At 37.9% G+C, this 25,344-nt stretch overlaps 1 protein-coding gene across 1 annotated transcript in view; it reads left to right on the top strand.

The window, feature by feature from the left end:
- Positions 1 to 13,298, top strand: part of mpped1 (metallophosphoesterase domain containing 1) — a 47,885-nt gene extending 34,587 nt beyond the window's left edge. Inside the window, exons 5-7 of the mRNA XM_067428163.1 lie at positions 8,283 to 8,398; positions 10,588 to 10,701; positions 11,542 to 13,298. Of these exons, the coding sequence (XP_067284264.1) occupies positions 8,283 to 8,398; positions 10,588 to 10,701; positions 11,542 to 11,660 (349 nt within the window). The 3' untranslated portion in view covers positions 11,661 to 13,298. The remainder of the gene's footprint in view (positions 1 to 8,282; positions 8,399 to 10,587; positions 10,702 to 11,541) is intronic.
- The last annotated feature ends 12,046 nt before the right edge of the window (positions 13,299 to 25,344 follow it).

Here is a 25,344-nt window from a genome sequence, read left to right as displayed (position 1 = left end):
TCTCATTGCACAGATGGGTTTGTTACTGCTGGTTCTCGGACTGTCCGGATCGGCTGCAATTTTTTTATTATTTTTCTCTTTTTTTTTATTTCTATTTCTTTTCTTTTATTTATTTTTTATTTATTTTATTTTTTAATTTTTTATTTTTTTTTTCTTTTTTTTTTTTTTTTTTATTTTTATTTTTTTTTTTTTTTTTTTATCTTTTTTTTTTTATTTTTTTTCTTTTTTATCTCTATTTTTCTTTTTTCTTTATCTTTTTTATTTTATTTTTTCTTTTATTTATTATCTTTTCATTTTATCTTTTTTTTTTTCTCATTTCTCTATGTTTTTACTCTGTTCTCTTTCTTTCCTGATCTCTGCAATAACCAGAAACGTTCACCCAGGGTCCAAATTCATTATCCACCCCGCAATTTATACTTAAGACTATCATTAGTGCTTAATTGTTGGTGAAAAACGAAGCCTAGTGGTTAACACGCATGCTCACATTGAGCTGTGGTGCTCATTCGATTGACGTCAGTTAGAATTTCCAATTTCTCTAGCACCAATATTATTGTGTGTGTGTGTGTGTGTGTGTGTGTGTGTGTGTGTGTGTGTGTGTGTGTGTGTGTGTGTGTGTGTGTGTGTGTGTGTGTGTGTGTGTGTGTGTGTGTGTGAGCCTGTTTATGTGGTTTATGAGGACACAAATTTGTATAACTACATGGGTATTACACTGGTATTACACTATAAATGTGGTTTATGAGGACATATCAAATGTCCTCATAATTCAAATGGCCTTAAAAACATACTAAATGATGTTTTTTTGAGAAAGTAAAAATGCAGAATGTTTCCTGTGATGGGTAGGTTTAGGGGCAGGGGCAGTGTAAGGGGATAGAAAATACGGTTTGTACAGTATAAAAACCATTACGCCTATGGAGAGTCCCTGTAAACCACATAGACCAACATGTGTGTGTGTGTGTGTGTGTGTGTGTGTGTGTGTGTGTGTGTGTGTGTGTGTGTGTGTGTGTGTGTGTGTGTGTGTGTGTGTGTGTGTGTGTGTGTGTGTGTGTGTGTATATGGCCATTAGTCTTGGTTTGACTTTTACATGCTGAGTGTTGCATAAGTCATGCTGGGGACCAAATGTCCCATATTTACCACATTTTAACCCAGAGACAGACAGAGACCGAGTGGGGGAATCAGGCAAACAGTGAAGTTGTGCAGAGCATGTGTGCAGCTATGTCTGACAGAAACATAAACAGATACACGCTCGTATCAGCTCAAGCCTGGTCTAATCCCTTTATTGTCAGAGACAGATATACTCTGCCTTCCAGGGTTTTTCTCTCTTTCTATCGTTCTGAGCGGAGTGTGTTTTTCTCCTGCTGTGCTGCTCGGACTGGAGCCCCGTGTGAATGGACTGCTTGCTTCTCTCAGATTAAACATCAAAGTCCAGCCGGCCCTGTAGTTCAGAACAAAACAACACAGCACATTGTGCTAAATATACAACACAGCCTGAAAAATGCAGCTACACTGTGCTAAATATGCTACACTGCCTGAAGTATGAATATACAACACAGATCACTGCACTAAATATACAACACTGGCTCAACTTAGGGATGGGTATATAATGCTCACTAGTACTTAAGTTGGTAGTTGATTTGTGAACTAGTTAGTTCAAATTTTTCTTATATAGTTTGGTAGGTGTATGCTTTGGCATGCATCGTGTTGAATCTTTAAAGTCGGCAGGAAATGGAAAAATCACTTTATTTTCTGTTGCGTGTGACTTGTCTTATTGACAAATATAGGATTTTTTTCTTTCATTTTTTGTGTGTTATTCATTCATTTAAATTTATTTTATTTTCAATAGCCAACCTATATTGTTTTACTTTATGTGGCTTTTAAAGTGCTTAGTTTTTTTATTCGCCATGATAAAAAAAAAAAATATATATATATATAATATATATATACATTTTTTATTTTATTTTTTTATTTTTTACATTAATCAGAAATATTTGTATTATATTAATTATATTATTTATTAACTCATTCCATTCGATCATTTCTATTTCATTATTTAACAACCAATGGAAAAAATCAAGTCCAGACCAACAATGTTTTTCGTGTGTGCGTGCGTGCGTGCGTGCGTGTGTGAATTTATATTTCTTATTTTTTTGATTTCACTGTGATAAAAATCATTTGAGATATTATAGATGAATGTTTTTTTTTCTACTATACTTTCTTGACATTTAATTTGGAAATAGTATGTCATGAAAAGTTTTATTATTGTTCATTCATAGTGCAAGTGTGTAAGGGAACATGTTTGATGTTGACAGCACTTCTTATGTGCCAGTATATCTCAGTGGACTGTTGTGACCTGCAAGCTATTAATTGAAACAGGCTCTCTTAATGAGGTTATGTGTGTGTGTGCACTATCAAGAGGCTGTCTGATATTGCCTCTTCAGAGATGTAACATCTTATCCCTGTAGATTCCCAACCTCTTCTCCTTCGTACACACAATTGGGTCATTGTCAGAAACATCACATTACTAATTATTCACTTTCATACCTGCTTCTGTGCCATGCACATACAGTATCTTAAACACACACACAGAGAATAATGTGTACACCTCCTCTGTAATTAGGGTCAGGCTACCAGCAGCATCTGTAATTACAGGAGCCACAGGTGAGGATGTTGAACAGAAGCTCTCTTCATTTTGCAGATAGTTTGTGTGTGTTTATGTGTGTGCGCACACATGTAGTTATGCATTGCTACACTATATTGTCAAACGTTTTGGGACTTTTGCCTTTACATGCAAATGAACTTTAATGACATCCCATTCTCAATCCGTAGGGTTTAATATGAAGTTTGCCCACCCTTTGCAGCTATAACAGCCTCAACTCTTGGGAAGGCTTTCCACAAGGTTTAGGAGTGTGTTTATGGGAATTTTTGACCATTTTTCCAGAAGCGCATTTGTGAGGTCAGGCACTGGTGTTGGATGAGAGAGCCTGGCTCTCAGTCTCCGCTCTAATTCATCCCAAAGTTCTATCAGGTTGAGGTCAGGACTCTGTGCAGGCCAGTCAAGTTCCTCCACACCAAACTCACTCCTCCATGTCTTTATGGACCGACGCTTTGTGCACTAGTGTGCAGTCATGTTGGAATAGGAAGGGGCCATCCCCAAACTATTCGCACAAAGTTGAGAGCATGAAATTGTCCAAAATGTATTGGAATACAGAAGCATTAAGAGTTCATTTCACTGTAACTAAGGGACCCTACCCCTGAAAAACAACCCCAAACCATAATCCCCCTCCACCAAACTTTTCCTGACAGCCGCCAAACCCAGACTCGTCCATTGTATTGCCAAACAGAGAAGTGTGTCAGCGTGCTTTACTCCACTGCATCTGACGCTTTGCATTGCACTTGGTGTTTTAAGGCTTGGATGAGCTGCTCGGCCATGGAAACCCATTCCATGAAGCTCTACACACTGTTCTTCAGCTAATCTGAAGGCCACACGAAGTTTGGAGGTCTGTAGCTATATTGACTGCAGAAAGTTGGAGACTTCTGTGCATTATGAGCCTCAGCATGCGCTGACCCTGCTCTGTGATTTTACATGACCTAACACTTCATGGCGAAGTTTCGGTTGTTCCCAATTGCTTCCACTTTATTATACAACTAACAGTTGAACGTGGAATATTTAGGAGTGATAGTGAAATCTGTTGAGCTGCTTATGGAGGCACCATTGTAAGGCATATTAGCTCTTTCATCTTGAAGTTTGTTTCACAAAGTAGGCAACTTAATTAAGCTGCCTATATATATATATATACACACCTAATATTTGCCTAATTCTAAGGCAGAATCATGTGTATTCTTTGTGCAAAGGACATGTTTTGCGACAAGCTAAGTGGATGAAGTATGAGTATGAGAAATGTTGATTATTAAAACGTATTTAATATGTTATTGATAAAAAATATTTGTATTGTATTTGCTTAGGAACATGCTCTATTGAAATCAATTACGTTTAAACTCTGTGCAGCTTACGAAGTTACTGCCTATGGAGAAACAGAGCTCCTGTCTTCCTAGAAAACTTTTCAAAGGTGTGTTTTCCAGGCCTGGCAATGAATAAAATGTAGAAGAAATCTCTATAAATATATTTTCAAATAGTCAAATGACTGAAAAGTGAAAATTAATTAGTCAGAGAGTGTGCGAACGGTAGAGTATTTCAAAATGTTCACTTATGAGGTTCCATGACAGTCCGGATGTGGCCTTGGTAGGCAGCTGCCTTGTAGGCTCTAGTCAGAAAGGTTTTAGAACAGAGTGCTTGTGTATGCACTTGATGTAAACGGCTGTTAGCCGAAACTTTACTGACCTGTGAATGACACTTCGTATTTTCTGTTTCGCTTTCTCCATTCGTTTCTCCCCAATTTTCAATTTTTATCTTTCCACTCAAAGTGCACCACCTTACTATCAGCGAAAATTTATTTAGAATTTATGTGAGTCATTAATGCATTCGTTTTTTAAAAATTGAGATTTTCTTATAACTCTCATCTTCTTTTCCATTAAAATCCTTGAAGTTATCCAATGGGATGAAATATTGAAGCACAGTCGCCCACAGCCTTTTCCCCCAGCCATGCTTTTAAAGATTTATGGCAAAACTGCACCGATATATCATTTGGCCAAGAGAGGTTTTGCATGCACATACACACTCACTGATTTGACCCAGACCTTACTCCTACTTTAAATAGATTGTTTTAAGGACTGCAGTGACCAATAGACAGTAACAACATGTCAGCTCTAGTCCAACTATCTGATTAGTTCTGATTAGTGGTTTCTGCTAAAACAAGATGACTTTATGCTCTCGCACCAGAGGAGCGTTTCCATAGTTCCATAGTTGATGATAAAAAAAAATTAAAACCCTGCTTTTTGAAGTGTTCACACCGCAGGAACTGGGAAAGATTTTAGTTATAGTAATTCCAGAGTATGATCTAACCCAGCATAATAGGAGCTACCAGTAAGGTAAGTTTAAACTAATTGGCCGAATAACTTATCAACCGATCATGGCATCCTCCATCCTACAGTTGTTAACGGTGTTGAATCTTGTGCTTAAATGACATGGCTGTCGGCCGTTTTATGTCACTTCAGTGTTGGCAGTGTAAACAGGAAAATGGCCCTAGGGAAAAATGTAGTTCTCCCCCCTGGTGGCTAGTTCCTATTACAGTTCCTGTATCTACTGGTGCAAAAGCCCTTTTTGACTTGGCAACGCCCTGGCAATACTCTAGCTATCACTCAGAACACCTTAGCAATTAAATAGCAACTCCTTTGCATTGTGGTGATGAGTTTTGCATGGACAAACACCCCTTAAATGTTTTCTTTAGAAAATGGTAAAATCTAGTTTGCAATATATATCTAAATATACATATACATTTACAAACACTTTTTTTCTCTCTCTTTTGCGCTGGTGTGGCATCATGGGAGTAAAGGGATGAAAGCAAACAGCTGTCTCTTCTTTTTACTCACCTTGACGAATGAAAAAAACACTTGAACTGATAAATACACAGATGATTTGGTACATCAAGTACACTGACTGTGCCATGTCGCATTTTAAGAAATTAAACATGTTAGTCTGATCTTCTGGCTTGCAATACTCTTCATTAAAGAGTTTTTGAGTTACATGATTGTATTTTAAAGACAGTTCTCAAAGGGTTTCCCATTCTGTTTTCACATGCAACTCTCTCTCTCTCTCTCTCTCTCTCTCTCTCTCTCTCTCTCTCTCTCTCTCTCTCTCTCTCTCTCCTCTCTCTCTCTCTCTCTCTCTCTCTCTCTCTCTCTCTCTCTCTCTCTCTCTCTCTCTCATATTTTCCTTCTGTTTATTAATCTCCCTCTACTTAGTTAGAAAAGCTGTTTGGGACACCAGTAATGAGTCCTTTCTCGATCCAGTGTAATTGAGACGTCCGTGTTAAGATGGAAATGAATATTTAAATAGCACCATCGATATGCAAAGGCCATTTTAAATGTTTTAAGATTAGGGATGTGAATTAATCAGACTGCGTCCGTGGGCCTTCAGATGTTTGATCATAAATGTTTAGACTCTGATGATAGAAGTGATTTGAATATTAATCCGTTGAAATCAAATGAAAACAGCATTTGCTATCCCATGAGCCCCTTCTTTCCTCTTGACCTTCTTAAGATGATGGAACCCAGGGCTGATCTAGATATCTCCTCAAAGGGTCTGTGTCTGTGTGTGCATGCGTGTGTTTGTTTGCAGCAGCAGGACACTGATGCGTCAGCCAGCTATAAAAGTAAATGTTTCAAGTGACTGCTCTCTATAAATTACAAAATCCACGTAGAGGCAAGGGAACCTTCATGTGTAAACTGACACACACACGCACCCTCAGAGTCTTTCAACATATTCGCACACATAAATGTGCAAATCCGCCACAGCAGAGGAAGATGGATCTGGGGACAGATTGTTAGTGACATGTTAATTTCTATACCGTCACTCAAGCTTGGTGCATCTGCAATCAAAGTGATGGGGCATAGGCAAAACCATCAACCCCCCTCTCTGTCCTTACTCACTGTCTCTCTCTACCTGTTTCTTTCTCTTTCTTCCTGTTTTTCTGTTCTTCCCCCATTTCTCTTTTTCTGTTCTTCTCTCTCTCTCTCACTATCACACTCGCACACACACGCACACACAAACGCACTGCCCGGCCAATAAAAGTCACTGTTTGGATTAACATCGGCAGGCATTAGTAGTAGTAGAAATAGTAAACTTTACACAGGAAAATATTAATCTTTTTTCCATCACTATTTTGACAAGATCTTGACTAAAAATGTATGCCCTTCTTGATGGAAATAACAATTGACAATGCAAGAGTCCAGCACTCTGTAAAGTCTCCTCCAGCACATCCCAAAGTCTTTCAGTGAATATAAGGTCTGGACTCAGAGGTGCCAATTCATGTGTGGGAATGATTCTTCATGCTCCCTCCCAACCGTTCTTTAACAGTTTGAGCCTCGTGAATCTTGACACTGTCATCCTGGAATATGGCCTTGATGCGTCTTCCTACATGGTTGTTTAAGAAATGATAAGCTACACACTCTATCATTTAAGGTTAAAAGAACTGTTGCCAAACATATAACATGCTAACATAATAATTACTGCAATGACCCAATCATTTTGTCTGGCTATCACCAGACCAAGCTCAATTTAAGATTGAACATTGGTCTGGGGAGTCTGAACTGTATTTTCTTCTCTTCTGCACAAGAGGCGGGATCAACTGCCATTATTCGAATAACTTTATGCAATTGGATAGTCCTTCAACCAATCAGACCACAAGAGGTGTGATCAACAGGCAACAACCCATCGTTTCTCTATCCGTCATCATGTTGAAACCGCCAATAGCGCGCCAGGTGGATAAGCCAGTCTGTGATTGGTTCCCGCAAAAGTTTAACAGAAGCAGTAGAAATAATTTACAGTTTTCTAGACCAAGTTGCCGAAATCAATTTGCCGGCAGATCAGGCTGGGTTTACCCAGTCTACTTATTAACTCTTAAGCATTTGCATATTTAAAACCAAGCAGGGACTTTTATTTTGCCGGGCAGTGTATAATGCATATGGTCATAACAATATCATGCTTCAATATTAAATAATTTTAACAAATTTAATATTTTAATGAGCATTTTAATAATGAATATATTTAAGTTAAATGCATTAATTTATCAAATTAATCTAAAACATTGTTGACAGTCCTAATTTTAAGCGTTTTCTTTCTTTTGTTTAAATGATTTTAAGACCATAGAGAAGCTTCTTTCAATCAAACACTTTGGCAGTGGACTTAACAAATGCGCAAATGGTAATCCTATATGTGTAGCACCCACATGCCAGTTTTTTTGATCAGTTTGGGAAGAAACGTTACATCACCAAATTAATATTCATGAGACAAGCTTTTTAAACCGCTCTTACGCCCCTGCATTTTTGGACATTCAATGGCAGAGAGATGACAGGAAGTGATGGGAGGTGGAGGAAAGAAAGGATGAGGACACTATCTTATCCGGTCTCATACCTGTAACTCCCACGAGTGCCAACGCTAAATTCTTTTCACTTTTTCTCTATTACATTTTGTATTTGTGATTTGAGAATCTTTATCATAAACCCAAGATATCTCACAGATACACTCATCGTATACAGATCCTCGTAACTTCATCAGTGGCTGGGCTGTCTGAATGAAAGATCAGTGAGGCACAGGGGAAGATAATGGAAGTCATGGTCACATCAGCAGGCCTTAACTGTGTTTTTTCCTTCTTTATGTATGTTTTCAGGCAGCCGTGGTACTACGGCTGGGGTTTTAATCTACCACGAGGACAAGCTCTGCTGGACAAGTGGAATCAGATCCCAGATTCCACAGATATTCTTCTCACACACTGCCCTCCTCTGGGTAAGACCTAAATCACACACAAATACAAACACACACACAAAGCATTCTGTAATGGTTATTTCCCATTATGTTGTCTTCATCCTTGCGCACACACAGTCTTTTGCTTTGAGGCTTTAGCAGATGGAGTTGCTACAGCAGGCTGCTAAAGCATGCAATACTGAGACGCCGTTCGCAGTGCAGCAAATCCCTTCGCACATAATAAAACCCTCACACACACAGTCATATGTACGGAGAATGGAAGTTTGTGCATAAAGACAGCTGCGGTTTAAAACACTAAGCTTTTGGGCTTTGAGAATGTGACAATGTGTAATTCTCATGGTAAATGTGTCTCTCACTATACATTCATGTGAATTTATCATAGTGTTGCAATTTAGCCTCAATTGACGTCTCTGAAGATTCAAAGTTAGTCTGTGCATTATGTGTGTGTAGACATCAGACTACAAGTGTAAAATCACAGTTGTACCCCTTAAGGATCACTTTGGATTCAGGCAGTATATACAGTTACACTGTGTCTGAAATCGCATACAGTTGGTTTGAAACTTCCTTTGCGACCGTTAAAAAAGTATGTTACACAGTATGATTGTGTGTAGTATAAATGAAATTCAGAGGGCTGCATCCGCCATGTTGTCACTGTTATTTGACCTAAGGCGTTAGTTGCTTCAACAAATCCACTCCTGTGGACTCATGGGATACTTAAAGGGCTCTATCATACACCCGGCGAAATGCAAGTGTTTTTTACTAGTTTCAGCCAGACTCCGTTATCATTTTCACATCCTACGCCACGTTGTTTAAATAGAAAATGCATTTGCAGTCATCTGTTTGCCTACGTGTGTGCTGGTCTGAAAACCAGGTGTGTTCAGGTGCATTGTTGGCACATTGAAATTTTAAGACAACTGAAATAGGCTGCGCCATTTACCAAATGAACCCTGCTCTAAAGAGCAAATTAGTAATGTGCGCCTATAGGCGGGTACACAATGCACACACAAATATTTTTAAATATAAAAAATATAAAAGTTTTATATATTTAAATAGAAAAGTTAAAGGATTAAAATGTAAAAGATTATTATTGTGTACATAAATATAAAAATGCCTAATAATAATTTATTGCATGTATCAGAATGCCCATTTGCAGTAATGACGAATGAAATTGGATAATTATTTGACCAATCATAGTAATACACATGTATTTAAACTGACTCGTCAGGTTGGGTGTGTCTATATTCTGTCATGTTAACAGCGAATCCGCCATGGTGCAAGTGCAACTGGCTTTTTACTCTTTCCCCGCCAAATGTAAAAATGTTCCGTTATTTGTGAGAAAACGCTTCCTGGCCAATCACAGAAATTTCTGTGTTTTCACTGTTAGATGCTAGGGGGGGCATCCTCTGAATGAGTACTGAATCTCCTGATCAAAACACACGTGAGGAAGACGCAGTAAAACAAGCGATCATAAATTAGCATATGCATAATGTAAAATAACGTGATCATCAACATTAAACATCATATAAATCAAAACTATCTAATGTTACTGAATTAAATTTTAGGGGTGTTGATAGACTCAATCTAATCCATCTGTATTTGATCCTCGCTCTAAATCTGATCTGGATACAGTCTTTCGGACTCAACACAAGTCTCTCCACAAAGAAAGAAAAATCTAAATCCAGGATGTTTATTTACTAACTATTTAATTAGTGGTGTAAAGCATGGCACCACTGGACTCTAAAGCAGTGGAGATGTCTTCTCTGTCTGGATATCCGATAGATGAGTCTGGGTTTGGTGGTTCCCATTTACTAACCCTTGGCTAATGAATATTAATTAGTTCTCACACAAGTTACTTGGTAGCCTTTCTTAAGTGTCCAGTCACATCATCTTATATATATAAAATTCAGTGAGTCAAGACTTCACCCTGGTAGAGTTCTTAAATTAGCTGTTAAGGCAAAAAACAAGTTATTTTTTATTTCTTTAAGCATTATTTCTTCTACAAACTTCCTGCAAAATTAATAAAACATCATTAAGGAACCCAAACCACTAAGTGGAATCAAACCCACAGTTATTAAGTTCATTATGATTCCCTTTCCTAACCTGGGAACAGGATACGCCTGGCATTTGTTAAACAAATTACATAAATTAAAAAAAAATTCTGTTTTTTTTTTAGTGTTCTTCATATTAGTAATTATACTCCTTTTTTGTAGGTTTCTTGGACTGGGTGCCTAGGAAGATGCAACGTGTTGGCTGTATGGAGCTATTGAACACCGTCCAGAGGAGAGTTCAACCCAAACTACATGTATTTGGACACATCCATGAAGGTAATCACACCAGATGAAAATGTTTCCAACTTTCTATAAATCAAATGCATGAAAAACCACACAGCCCTGTGATTTTGTTCATGCTGCCACGTCAATCCGCCCTGTTCTGGGGTTAGCAAGGCAGAGTGTGTCCCATGCTGCTTTGCCTTCTGACAGCTATAGAGCAAGAACTAGTTCACATTCATATTCACAATGAATTTAGCATGCACACTCAAAATGCCTTTAAAGTCGCCATGAAACAGAAGTTATGATAGTCTTTTCTTTCCTATTGTGACGCATATCCAAGTGGCACTTGATTTTGTCCATCAGGAATAATCACGTGATGTCATTTGACAGGTTGTCCTGCCCTAGTACCAGTAAAAATATCTTCAGAGATGAGGGGTGAGATAGGGAGGGCATATGAATAATAATTAAAGAAAACAATTTATAATAAAAAATGATTAATTATTTTGATTTCATGGTGACTTTAATAAAGCTTTCTTATAGAGGGCAAATATACACTTGTGTAAGCTAATGTGTTGTGCTTTGCATGTTTGTGTTTGCCATATTTTTGCATATTTTCTGTGCCATAGCATAAAAATTGCAGCCATTTACTGACTACACATGTCGTTTTTTGCTGTATGCAATGCCTCAGTGGATAACATCTTAAAATGATTCATCCCTCACAAACACTGCCTGGTTATTTGCTCTTATCTTATAGCTTTTAACACTTTCAACTTGATTTGTGATCTCATTAAAATAATTTTTACCTGTATTTTAACACGTTTTCGCTAAAACATCATGCCATTTTTCAACTTAAACAATGGTAATATCTCTGTCCTTTATGTTTGTGTGAGCTAGGTTACGGTATGATGACAGATGGAACCACCACGTTTGTTAACGCTTCCGCGTGCACGGTGAACTTCCAGCCTATGAACCCGCCCATCGTTTTCGACTTGCCCAATCCCCGGAGCTCATGATTGAGCTGAGACCCGGCCATCGCCGCCTTCTTTCAATCAGGGTCCTTTGAGCGTTTACGGATGCTGCGTAGTGTATATAGAGTGAGCAAGAGGCGCTAATTTGGATATTCCCAAGGATATTTCCATCCATTTTTGTGTCGTGTGCCACCCTCAGACACAAAATAGTGGCGTTCTCCCTCACTGACACAGACGTTTGAACTATTTTTCTGAACTTGACTCTTGTGTTGCACTTGAATCGGCGTGACAATCGCGTGTACTTATGATCATGGAAGCCAAGCTTTCTCCTCATTGGCTGGCACTTATTTAAGGAACTTTGTAACCTTGTAGCCTCAATGGACCTCTGATTTGGGGGGAAAAAAGTTTTTTTTCTTTTGCTCTGGATCCACTCTTGAAAGTTGCAGGACTTGCCCAGAGGAAACAGTGCTATGGTGCAAACAAGTTTGTTCAGGGTCTTTACCGTTTCCTTCTTTCTCTCTCTCTCTCTTTCTCTCAGTCTCTCAAACTTTTTCCTAACTGCTCTGTTGTTATATGTTTCTCTTTTGAACTGGAGGCCATGTTGGATTATACACTGGGAGAAATAATTGTCCCTAAAAAGGAATGTAATGTTTAAAATAGTGATATTTTCCTGTGTTCTCCACTTTTTCATGACTTCTTTATTGTACGATTTACTGTAAACATGTAAAACTGTGAGTGTGTTTTCAAGCAAACGGTCCTTTGCTAAAGCAGCCTGGGCTTTTACAGTAGTTTGAAGTGTTTAAGGTCAAATATTTAAAAGTTCTTCTAAAGCGTGCCGTAAATGTCCCCCCTCAGAATATCAAAGACCCGTCATGCACGCAAAGTGCGCTTTTGCATATCAAGAATACGTTGCACTTTGATCCACATGCTCCCCACTATAATTTATTAACATTCCTCCTGGCGATAATTTATTCCCATGTGTTTTACAGCTTTTCAGCATTAACTGTGTGTGGCATTAGGCCTAATATGACGGTTCTGTTAGATGTGCAGAGGGTTTTCTTATCTTCCATATAAATGGATGAATAAAAATGAGCAAATCGAACAAATTATCACTCTGCGTGTGTGTGTGTGTGTGTGTGTGTGTGTGTGTGCGTCCGTCTGTGGACTCCTGTGTGTTCATACACGATCAATTGCTCCTCTTTCATAGCCCAAGGAAAAGAAAGCATCAGAGAACGGAGAGATCGAAGAGATAAAAAGAAAAATATTGGACTAGGAAAGGAAGGATGAGCTGATGTCTGGGAGATGGATTTCTGTCTCATCTTTATTTATTTTTGAGGGTTTCTTGCCATTTGTACACTTGTTTGCATTCGGTCAGAGGTGCTTGGCACTATCATGTGGCTTTTCTCTTGTTTTCACTTCATTCATTTGTGGCCCAAATGTGGGCCTTTTCTTTAAAGACGTCATTAGGTTTACTGCTGTGCTCCAGTTATTTTTTTCTCAGCATGCTGTTCTGAATTTCTGTTTTTTTTGTGGATTGTTAATTACTTGTGTTGTGAAATTTCAGTGCTAAAGATATACTTTTTCTTTACTTTAGAGATTTTTTGGTCAGTTAATTTTATCTATCATCTAAAGTGTTGTGGTGTTGAATAAATTCTAGCAGAGAGGAATTCTCTGTTGAAACTGCTTTTTGTTCTGGAAACGATCATTTACAGGAAAAACAAAAGTAAATCATTCAAATAGATAATAATTTGTCACGTTTATATAGTAATTTTCTGGGTACTCAAAGCAATTTACATGGAAGGAGGTAATCCTGAAGGACATCCTGGGGTTTTTAATGACCACAGAGAGTCAGGACCTCAGTTTATGTCTCATCCGAAGAACAGTGCTTGTTACAGCCACCCCTGCTGGCCTCACTAACACCTCTTCCAGCAGCTACCTAGTTTTCCCAGTTGGTCTCCCATCCAGGTACTGACCAGGCTGCTCTGCTTAGCTTCAGTGGGAAACCAGTCTTGGGCTACAGGGTTATATAAAGTAAGATACAGTAATCTGCTGGCACACTGATATTAACATTCCAAACTTGTAATGAACAACCTCAGCGTTTTAAACCTAATATAATAACATAATAACATCATCAGGGTACCTGCACAGGAAGTTCCATGATTTATAAACACACACTATATTGCCATAAGTATTGGGACACCCCTCCAATCACTGCCATGGCCACAGGTGTATAAAATCTAGCAATAGGCATGCAGACCCTTTTACAAACATTTGTGAAAGAATGTGCCGCTTTCAGGACCTCAGTGAATTCAAGCGTGGTACTGTGATAGCTGTGCAATAAGTCCATTTGCCTTGTCTGATGATTCTTGATTTCTGTTAAGACATTCAGATGGTAGGGTCACAATTTGGCGTAAACTTGTTAACACTGTGCAGGCTGGTGGTGGTGGTGTAATGGTGTGGGGTATGGTTTTCTTGGCACACTTTAGGCCCCTTAGTGCCAATTGTGCATCGTTTAAATGCCACGGCCTTCCTAAGCATTGTTTCTGACCATGTCCATCCCTTTATGACCACCATCTACCCATCCTCTGATGGCTACTTCCAGCAGGATAATGCACCATGTCATAAAGCTCTGTCATGTTCAAGAAACCAATTTGAAATGATGAATGACTCACTGTACTAAAATGGCCCCCACAGTCACCAGATCTCAACCCAATAGAGCATCTTTGGGATGTGGTGGAACAGGAGCTTTGTGGCCTGGATGTGCATCCCACAAATCTCCATCAACTGCAAGATGCTGTCCTATCAATATGGGCCAACATTTCTAAAGAATGCTTTCAGCACCTTGTTGAATCAATGGCACGTAGAATTAAGGCAGTTCTGAAGGCGAAAGGGGGTCGAACACAGTATTAGTATGGTGTTCCTAATAATCCTTTAGGTGAGTGTATATTAATTTTAAGATTAATTGTTTTTAAAAATTAACTTTACCGTTGCTGATATCTGACACCTAATAAAAATGTCAAAATATGAGAAAGGACCATCCATTATTAAATATCCAATATCAACTGGTACAGATAAATTAAAAGATCTTTAATATCAGTTGTTAATCAATATGTTGCAAACTACACAAAATTAATAACAAGGGGTTGCACTGTGTACACAAAAATCATGTGACTTCCTGTGGCAGGTAATCCAATGATGACTATAAAGATGATCTGGAGGTCAAAGCATTGCAGTTTGCAGTGTTTAATGTTAATGCGTTAATGTAAATAGAGTAGCACATAATGGTATTTTATCTGGATTGTGTCCTGCACCTGTACCTAACTGATTGGATCTGCACACATTTTTCTGTCATTTCTTCAAAGATCATTTACACAAATGAAATTCAGACATGTCACTGTCACCAAGATATATCCCATTTCTCCATCAATCTCATGTTGTGCCTCTTAAATTAAGTCATCCCCATCAATTGGGTATGTCCTCATTCTTCTTCAATCTCTCCTTTGTTTCATCTCTTTCTCTTTCTCTTGCTGCGTGCGAGACGAGTAGATTCCCATTATAATTTTTTTGTCCTAATCAAAGGACTCTGAATTCCATATCAATTATCTGCACGTGGCCAAAACTTAATTTATGTAGGTAAAAATTGTCCTCACTCTTGTATCATTCTGCCCTTCCTTCTTCCACACCTCTGCACATCCTAATGAAATCCCTCATTCAAATAATTACATGAGTAATCCTGCGGGATGGAAGGTAATTTATTCCGAGCTGGCTTTTACTATGCCATTAAAGACTGTTCTCTGTTATCCTTCCCGTCTCTGGCCACTTTTTACCTACATGTTCCCTATTACTCTCCTTATGCATCCACCTCCATTTTCTTAGATCTTTTTGTGTCATCTACTCATGTGCCATCCACTGAATCCTCTTTAGCACGCACCCTCAACATCTGTCTCTCTGTCGACATGTGTGCTTTACACAACAGTGTCCTCTCTCTGTGTCTCTTATAAACTCACAAATACATCTCAGGCATCTTCTCGTCAGCCGGTTCAGGCTCTTAAAGCTGAATAAAAGGCCTGTATGCATTTTATCGCTGTTAAACATCCCGGGGTGTGCCGTCTGGCTCTCTCTGAAACTACTTGATGCCAGTCGAAGGAATACGGGTGGAACAAATGCGTATGCGACTGCCGCTGGAGAAACGAAAACACAAAACAATTAGCCGCAACAATGCATGCTGATTACTGTCATATGCTGCTTATTTATGAACAATGTTTGTTGTGACAAAGATGTTTAATTTTCATCATCTTTGAATTACCCATATCCTGAAGCAGAAGTTGCTTGACTTATTCTATGAAGAAACCTTTTTAAATTTGGAAACTGAACGCTGTTATTTGCTACGGTGTCAGCCTTAATGACTACAAATGTCCTCCGGGGGGAATATCTTTAGCCCTGAATAAATTTCTCTACTTATTACAGTTAAGTATATGCAGGAGAATGTGCTTTATAGGGGCTTTTATACTGTTTACTGCATATGGTCAACACTGTTAAAAATACTGAGAACCTTAGATGTTACATGGGCTAAAAGATCTACCTTTTGTCCTTATACATACATATAAATATGAACACGTGACTGTAAGAGGCTATCCGTAGTGTAGTGAATATTTTTAAATGTATATTTCATATTTAGATCCAGCACTACAGTGGATCATAAATGTAATGGGATATGAAGTATGCAGCACTTTTCTGCACTTGAATCACACTCTTTCCAAAATTATAGAGGGATGAAAAACTACTGCTTTGATCTCCGCTGGATTGGGTTTAACTTTAAAGAAATCTGTGCACATAAACATTTTTATCCATATATGACCGTCATTTTAAGCTTCATTAAGTAAGATTTTTTTCCTTCTGAAAAGAGTTAATACTTTTATTCAGCAAGGATGCATTCAATTTATTAAAATCAAGTGACAGTAAAGACATTTCAAATAAATTCTGTTGTTTTGAACTTTCTGTTAATCAGAAAATATTTGGGGGTAATAATTGATAACATTTGATAATAATAAGAAGAAATGATTGAGCACCCAATCAGCATATTAGAACAGAAATTTTAATTTACATGTTAAAATATATAAAAATAGAAAAGTAATTTTAAATTATAATAATTCTTCACATCATTACTGTTTTTACTGTAAATAATCGCAGCCTTGATGAGCAAAATGCACTTATTTCAAAAACCTTACCAACCCCAAACTTTTGAATGTTAAACACACACACACACACACACACACACACACAAACACAAACACACACACACACACACACACACATATATATATATATATTTTTTTTTTATTATTTTATTTTTTACTGTAACCTACATAAAGAACTAAAAGTCAGGAACTGGTATTTATTATTTGCAAGGTCAAGATGCATTGTCCTAGCTGGCTTCATTAACATATGAAACATCATCAGCACTAACGCCTCAGGGGGCATTGATACGAACAAAGAACAATAGTTGCATGCAGAATACAAATGGCCTTATTCTTGATATAAATAAGCCTTATTTGTCTTTTGTAATTTACAATGACGTTAAGTCGCTTGGTCGTAATGCAGCACAAATAGTCTAAGAAATGCTAAGATGCCAGATTTAGCTTGGGTTGCCAGGTTTAGCCTTTCCCTCCCACTTTTAGCATGGCTTAGGGCGTCGAGGACTTACTCTGTGGGGAGTCATGCGAAACCAGCACACCCCCTCACTCTTTTGTTCTGCGATGGTTCTTTCTCCATGCCAAAAATGACGAAAAACTCCTAATTCTGTCATCGACAAAGTGTCTGAACAGAGCCCCGGGGTGGGAGGTCCCTGCTGAGTTCTTACCCAATCTGGTGCCCGCTCCTTTCTTACCAACATGCAGGGCATTTGCACCATTATCAGCAGACAGAATACACCATTACACTAATGCTGTTTTGATGATGTCCAAAGTGTCCTGTACCAAAGCCATCTCTTCACCTCTTGATGTTGGATGCTTGTCTTATCAAGGTCTCTGTTTGAGTCTGTAGCATTACTTTTTTTTTAGGTGGACCCCAATAAGAAACCAAGCGAAATATACTGAAGATGGGTAGTTGAATGTTTGTTCAAATACTTTCTTTTGAAAGCATCCTTGATTATGATTTCACTTTTTTAACTACTTAGTGTTCAACGTTGCTGTTTGAGCACAAATAACATCTTAAAGTTCGATGCAAAGGGAGATCTTTTTTTTTTACAGAAATTGATTTTTAAGGACTGTACAAACGGCTGGGACTACAACAAGCTTCTTTACAGGTTAGTGACATCACTAACCCTAAAATTGACATAAACCCTGCCACCGGGAACACAAAAAAGGCCATGTTGAGAAGAGGAATAGTTGTTGTAGTAGAGCACATTTGGGAGTCTTCTCATGCTGTCACATCCGTCTTTTCTCACTTATTGCAATGCAGTATGTAAAACAAATGCAATGCATGTCATGAAAGCAAGATGAAAACACAGTAAGTTATAACCGTAATTAATCTAAACCTGTTCTATCTAGCTGTTTATAGATTATCATGACAGAATACGCTAATCGATGACTTGAAGATAGTTAACCCCACATCAGCTACATAAATCCATCAACTAACCATTCAGAAACGTCCGGTCTCATTCTACGTTGTCACTTCTTGAGTCTCTCCATCATTGTCTGACTTTTTGGACAAATTTGAGACAGTTTGAACATAAAAGGCTGAACAGTTTCTGACATTTTCAGTGTGTGTCTGCGTGAGGTAATCGGAGCTGCTAACACAAGCTCTTAAAGCTCCGCCTTCTTCTTAAAGGGGGGCCGGGAGCAGCAGCTCATTTGCATTTGAACTGTTTTTGCTCTCCCTCAAATAGTGACAATTTAACATGCTATTAAAATTATATGTAGGGTATTTTGAGCTAAAACTTCACATACACACTCTGGGGACATCAGAGACGTATTTTACATCTTGTAAAAAGGGGGATAATAGGACTGCTTTCAATCCAACAGATTCAAATTCACTTAATGTACTGACAGTTTTTCCTGGACTCAAACTCTGCCTATATAGCAAGAACAAAGTCAAGCAGATCTGTTCCTCTCCTCAAACTTTGTTTTCACTGTCTCTTTATAATGCATTTGTAATGGATCTAAATTGGGAGACAGTTTGGCTTTCGCTCCAAGGTCTTATAGTCTAGTATGAAAAGGATGAATATATATCGACTATTCCAAAAAAGTACTACCTAATCCTTTTGCAGATGCTCTGGGGTCCTTGAACTACGAAAAAGTAAATTGTTCATAATTGATTAATCATATTCTGTGCCCTTAACTGCTAAATCATGTGCTTTTGGTTACAGAACAACCCATGACATCATGCCTATGGGAAAATGTCATAATCATTATTTAGTATGACATAATCTTACAACATTGATTATATAATTCATGAATACTTGTTACAAAAACACCTTGAACAATGATGCCTAACAAGTAAAAATGTCACTACACATGCATTATTTACTTTCTAAAAGTGTATCCGTCTCTCTGAAGTGCAGGTAAATGGACTGAATCTCGGATATGGCAGGAAGTGGCCAGGTTTCTCATCGTCTCATTTCATGTAGCACAACCGCGACTTTATTGCAAGATCCATTCTCAACATCTGGAAGGGCTCTGCAATATGCACAAATAGTGCTGTGAGTGATAATTCTTCAAAAAACATATGCACAAATAATTACTTGATCCAACTTCTATCGCTCACGATGCAGCAATAGCCAATATAATTTAATTAGAGCTCTGTAATGTTATGAAAATGAACACATGGCTCTCGTTAAAGATTCGGCTAAGGTTTATGCTTTCTCGTCATAAAGGAGAAAATCTGATCCTATCAACTCATCTACTCTTTAGATTAAGATAATCGCTGTCAGTTTTGAGCAGACTTGATGAGCATTTTAGAAATTTTAGACAAAAACATTTGGTTACACTTTACTTTGATAGTCTGCTTTAATCATTCTAACTATAAGTAACTTTGCATGTTACATGTCAGCTAACTCTCGTTCATTTTAACTACATATCAACTAAGGCTGAATCCGAAATCACTACCTACACTCTAAAAAGTAATTCAGGGGACCTGTTACCACAACTTAAATAAATGCATGGTTACAAGTTAAAAATGATATTTATTGTTTTAATTAAACCTTTTATTTTGCAAACATTTTTTTGTGTTCTGTTGACATAACGTTAAACATTACATACAAACATTGACTTAATATGGTCAGTACTTTAAACTCAAATTTCTCTGTTAATTGGCTTTTTGGTTGTAGTAACTTATAACATAATTATGTCTTGATAACTTTGGAAGTGAGGCAGTGTTACCTATTACCCATTCTAGTTACCTGCATCCAGTAGGACTGGATAAGGAGAATAAATGTTGATATTAAGTGTTCATGTATTTGTTTTTAGTAAAAAGAAAGACCTGTTAGTGTTTAATGCTGTTTGACATTTAAAAGAGTTTCTGTAATGTTGAAGTTTTTGTGTTTATCATTGTGCTGATAGATGAAGGTATTTAACACCAGTGATAAGTAATATTCTTGTTCATTAAATATATGTTAAAGGCGCAGTATGTAAGAATGACCGCTAGTGGTTGGAATGGGTACTGCAGTTCAAATTTAAAATATTGTTTGCCCCGCCCCATCCTCCGCAGACTGATTATTCCGCATTTAATGTGCTTCCGTTCATTGAGATCTTTAGATAAATCCCGAGGCTTTTTAGGTTGGGTAGAATATACGCTGTCTGACACATTTTGTACTGTGCGCTGTCTGACAGTGTGCGGTACCGCACAGACCAAAGCAAAGACAGACATTACGTCACAGAATGCACATTTCAAAGTAGAATAACTGGCTGTAGCAGTTTTTTGTTTTTTTTTGTTTTTTGAGAAACAATAGGTGAATTTAGCATGTTTCCTAAACATCTGCAAAAATATTGTGGTATTTTAATGCTTTAGTAGAGTCAAAAACTTACATACAGCACCTTTAAATAAGTTATGTTAACATGTGCTGTGATAGCTGTTGATTTGAACTGAAATAGATAAGATAAATTGGTTCCAGGGCTACAACTCTGGTAGACACTTTTTTAAGCAAGCAACTTAAACATTCAGATTCCCTCTGCAGGCAATACAACCAACCAGAGCAACGAAGAAGGTGAAGCGGAGATGATTCAACTTTTGCCGTATCCAGTCGGCAAAACTCCAAACACGTCTTCCTTTTTTAAGAATGACTTCAGTGCTGTTCTTTGATCTTTTCTCAAAGCAAAGCTTAACAACAAGTGTTTAAGAGTCATGGCAGCCGATTCGAAAGACTGCTGTTCGCCAGCTTCTTTGTTTTCAAGTAGCACACGGAACCGCCACAACTCTGCCGTCATTATGTTAAGCCCGCCCACCCACTCTGTAGACGATGGGATTGGCCTGACTAGAGTTTGGTTTTTCCAGCTTGCAAGCCAACAGAGAGTTGCTGAGAGATGCCCTGGCTGCAAGTTACATCTGCTGCCGCTAGGGTGCGTCTAGATTTTAAGGCTAACATTGCACCGCAATGACGATTAAAAAGCCAATGTAGGCTTTAATGACTGTCTGAATTCACTCACTTGGACTAACATAGGGAATAGTGATTGAGGGTTTAGGGGCGATTCGGATTCAGCCTAACTGTCATTCGAGTATTGATAGACTGTTAGGTTATAGGCTTAGTAGAATAAGTTGACATGTACTTGTAAAGTAACTTATAGTCAGTAGGATGTCTGTTGGTGGAGCATCAAAATAAAGCTTTAGCAGATATTAAGAAGCTAATGAGAGTTAGTTAGTTACTTGTGTTAGTAGACCAATACAAATACTTTTTTGAATGTTGCATGTAAAATCCACTTGAAGATGTTGATGATCAATAAGCCATGAAATGAAATTTTGTTGTCATCCATCAAAATGACATCAAAGCAGTATGATGTCATGATTATGATGTAATAAATTGAGAGTCAGAGACAGAGAGTCTAAATAGCAATGAAAGGACGGTTATAGAGTCATTTGCATATTCGCATATTCTGAAAAGTGCTACTACAGGCGCGCTGATGACAGAATATGAAGGAAAGCAGACAGACCTTGGACATGTCAAGCCATCTGTTCTGAGATTCTGAAATGAGATATTGATGTAACAGGTTTGATGCACGCTCAGGGAAAACTTATTGAATCAAATCCGAAGGAGTGTATTTTGACATTTACACTTTATTCTCACTGTAGCTTTTCTAAACATGTACACACATGTATATTTTAGATGCTATATATATTCCTTTCGTGCCATAGGATTGGCTGATGCTATTGATTTGTTGAGTTGTTGGGGCTGATGCCAGGTTTGAATTCCAGCAGGTGCAGTGCATTGGTTTCCTTGGCGACAAACTTCAAACTGTCTTACAAGTCTTGTCCGGATTCTCTGTCCGTGAAGTGGAAAGCAGTTGAAGATGGTCTGCCAAAATCCATCACATCCTCCAACATGTAATCCATCATCGGATTAGCATGCAGAGATTGACAAAATGCATGACTCTAAACACGTCCGTGTGTGTGTGTGCACGCTTGTTTTTTTTTCTGGTCTTCAATTTGGTTCTTCACTTTGAATAAGAGGACTGATTTCTCACTATCACCAGAAAAACAGCTTCCAGTTGCACAGATGAACATTAATATGAATATTTGCGTGGAAGATGCATTTCTTTGCATATTTGTATGGCTCTGCATATCAAAGATATCTCCAGCACTGTGTCAAGAGCGTTATACTAAATTTCATGGTGATTTTAAAAAGGCTGATAAGTCCTGTTTTAAAAGAAGAACTTAGAATGATCCCAAAAAATGATTACAAAATTTTGATCGTTTCGATAATTGGTTATCAACTGATTTTACTTCAGGACCGAGATGTTGCTTTAGAGTATTGTAAGACTGAAAAAACTAGTATATGCCGAAATGTCTGAATGAAGAACAAGGACTCTTTGAGAAAATAAAGGAAATTAACATCTGAACTGTCCCTCACACACCACTGGAGACGCAAGTCTCACCTCAGTATCAGCTAATCTACATCTTTCCCTATATACCCCGTCTCCCCCAATTCCTTCCCTGTCTCATGCTGAGATCACCTGAAAATACACACAAAATCTCTATATTACAATGTCAATCCACACGATACAGTATTATATGTGTTTGATATCATTTGAAATGTTTCAGTGCGACTGGTACAAATATCTCAACTCCACAGAAGTTAACCAAAAGATAATCAATGTTTTAAGAGTTTAAAGATATCTTGTCTTAGTTTGGTGGGTGTGGCTTTCAGCCATTTGGCCTTTGCATCAATACAAGTCTTGATCAATGCAAATTCCCATTGTGAGCTTGTGTTAACATTTGAAAGAGTTTGTGCATTTGTTTCTGGGTATTTAAGGAAATGTTACAAAGAGCTCAGGGCTTGACACTTTAAATCGATCAGCCCGTAATGTTGGATATCTCAAGATAGCCAGCATTATGTAGTTTTCAGAAGTCAGGTATACATTTCATTCTTTACTTCAGACTATTTGATGTTATATATGGATTACCTTTGAATTGACTATGTAATTGGCTTTATACATTTACCTGACTGTTAAATAAATTGTTACACTTTGATGGATTCTGACTTGCTCTGGAATTATTCAGGTTGGGTATAATTTCAACAAAGGGTTAAACGGAATAATTAAATGTGTACTTAAACTATTAAAAATGAATGACCAAATAACAAATTGGCATTCTAACCCAAATTCTAAATTATAATTAAATGGAGTCAGATTAACGAGGAATTGGAATAAAATCCCCCTTTTCCCCGCTGAAAAGACGAACGCGCAGCGACCTTCACCCGCCGATCGTTAGCCTCCATTGGGACGATTTGGGCGGCCTTACAAAATGGTGACCAGCCTCCGTGATGTTGCAACTCTCTTACGAGCAACGTCTTTTCAGCGAAGTATTCGATTTTAAAATCAACAAGAGGTTTGAACTTCTCTTTCTTCAGCTGTTCTGGTAAGTCAAATTCTTTTTGCCTTTTTAGAAATGTTTAGGGAAAAACAGACGCATCCCATATAGACACATGAATAGAATGGGTCGGAATACCCAATGTTAGACCGGAACCGCAATCCGGTGGGGTTTAAGAATTTAGATAGGCTACAATCACATATCAGGGACATGATAGCGACAGCGCAGTAGAGGAATTGAAACTCGTGTTATGAATTTTAAAATATTTCCTTGTCGGCGTAGAGTTGCAAATTAGAACGTTTTTTAAATCAGCTAAATGCTTTCTCTATTGTTTTATTAGCTTTGTTGCAACAAACTAGCAACGCACGGTGAGAACGAGCAAACAATAGAATGAGAACTCTAAGTATGTAAACAACTGGAATACATTTGTGATTTGATAAATAGCAATGTTTATATTTGTTTATGAAAAGCAAAGTAGGAAAACAGGCTGATGTAACATTTAAAAGTTAAGAACTTTTTGTTTGATCAGAATTGGCTATAAATATTATTGCTACGCAGCAAATTACTCGTGACTAGAAATGATTAAGAGGTGGTAAGAATTTAAATCTAAGAGACTGATATACAGAATAATAGTGATGTTGTTACTGTATTTTTGTTAAGAAACCGCATGTTAATGTTCTGAGTGGCTCAGCGAGCCCACGGGGCGTACCACGCCCACTCGGAGAACAGACTTTCTCTCCCTGTTCAATGGGAGCATTTCGCCCAATAAGTAACAAACTAAATCTATCACATTTTGTGAATACAGTTAAAATTACCATTGTGCCGCCATGCAGATTAGTCTTTAAATAGACTAAATCAAGCAAATAGGCATTTGTAATCTCAAAAGATGAGTGAATGTGCTTGCATCAGCCTGAACCACAGTCTTTTTCATATTCAAATGTATTGACGCGATGCAATCTAAAACTTCTTCAGAATTCAAACAGAGATTTGGTGATGCACTCAGCATGTTCCTTCAGTGTTAACAACAACAGAGTCGCCCATTGGCTTTAAGCCTGACCATTGTTGTGCACGTGGTGAACATGATGGTGCAGCAATGATTGCCTTTTGAAGAAAAGAACACAAATGAGCTGTTCCACAGACTCTTCAGGAACCAGAAATAATATTATTTAATTTATATTGTTTCTAATATAATATAATTGTATTATAAATCAAAACATAATATACATTGTATTATAATTGCCAAGCAGGGCATTAGGAGAAAGATCAAATTATGTATGGATTGTTACATTTGATTTCATTCTAATGTGGCAAGAGCGCAGTGTGCAGAGGACACAGAATTGATTACAGTGCAAAAGCAATATTTAAAACAACCCACTACGCCCACCCTGGGGCTTTATACCAGGGAATCACCCAAATCAAACTCACAGCACATAAGGCTTACAGGTTCGCATCGGTTGGAGTCAGGCAAGAGACAGGGGTTTTATACAAATAGTAAAACATTTATTAAGTTAAGATTAATTAAACAGGTCAAGTAACCACTCATGAAATTGAGCAAACAGTCAAAATCAATAGATCACAATGAACAATGACACGTTCTTCCCTTAAGAATTGGTCCGGCAGTCGAGATCACTCACCCCCGAAGGGCACTACACTCCTAAAGAGAAAACCACAGCAAGCACATGTGCACTCACGCCACACACACACACACACA

Source organism: Pseudorasbora parva, chromosome 20 (assembly GCF_024679245.1).
Source record: "Pseudorasbora parva isolate DD20220531a chromosome 20, ASM2467924v1, whole genome shotgun sequence".
NCBI classification, from domain to species: Eukaryota; Metazoa; Chordata; class Actinopteri; order Cypriniformes; family Gobionidae; genus Pseudorasbora; species Pseudorasbora parva.
The sequence above is the reverse complement of the archived record's forward strand: the minus strand, read 5'-3'. Positions and strand labels throughout refer to the sequence as shown.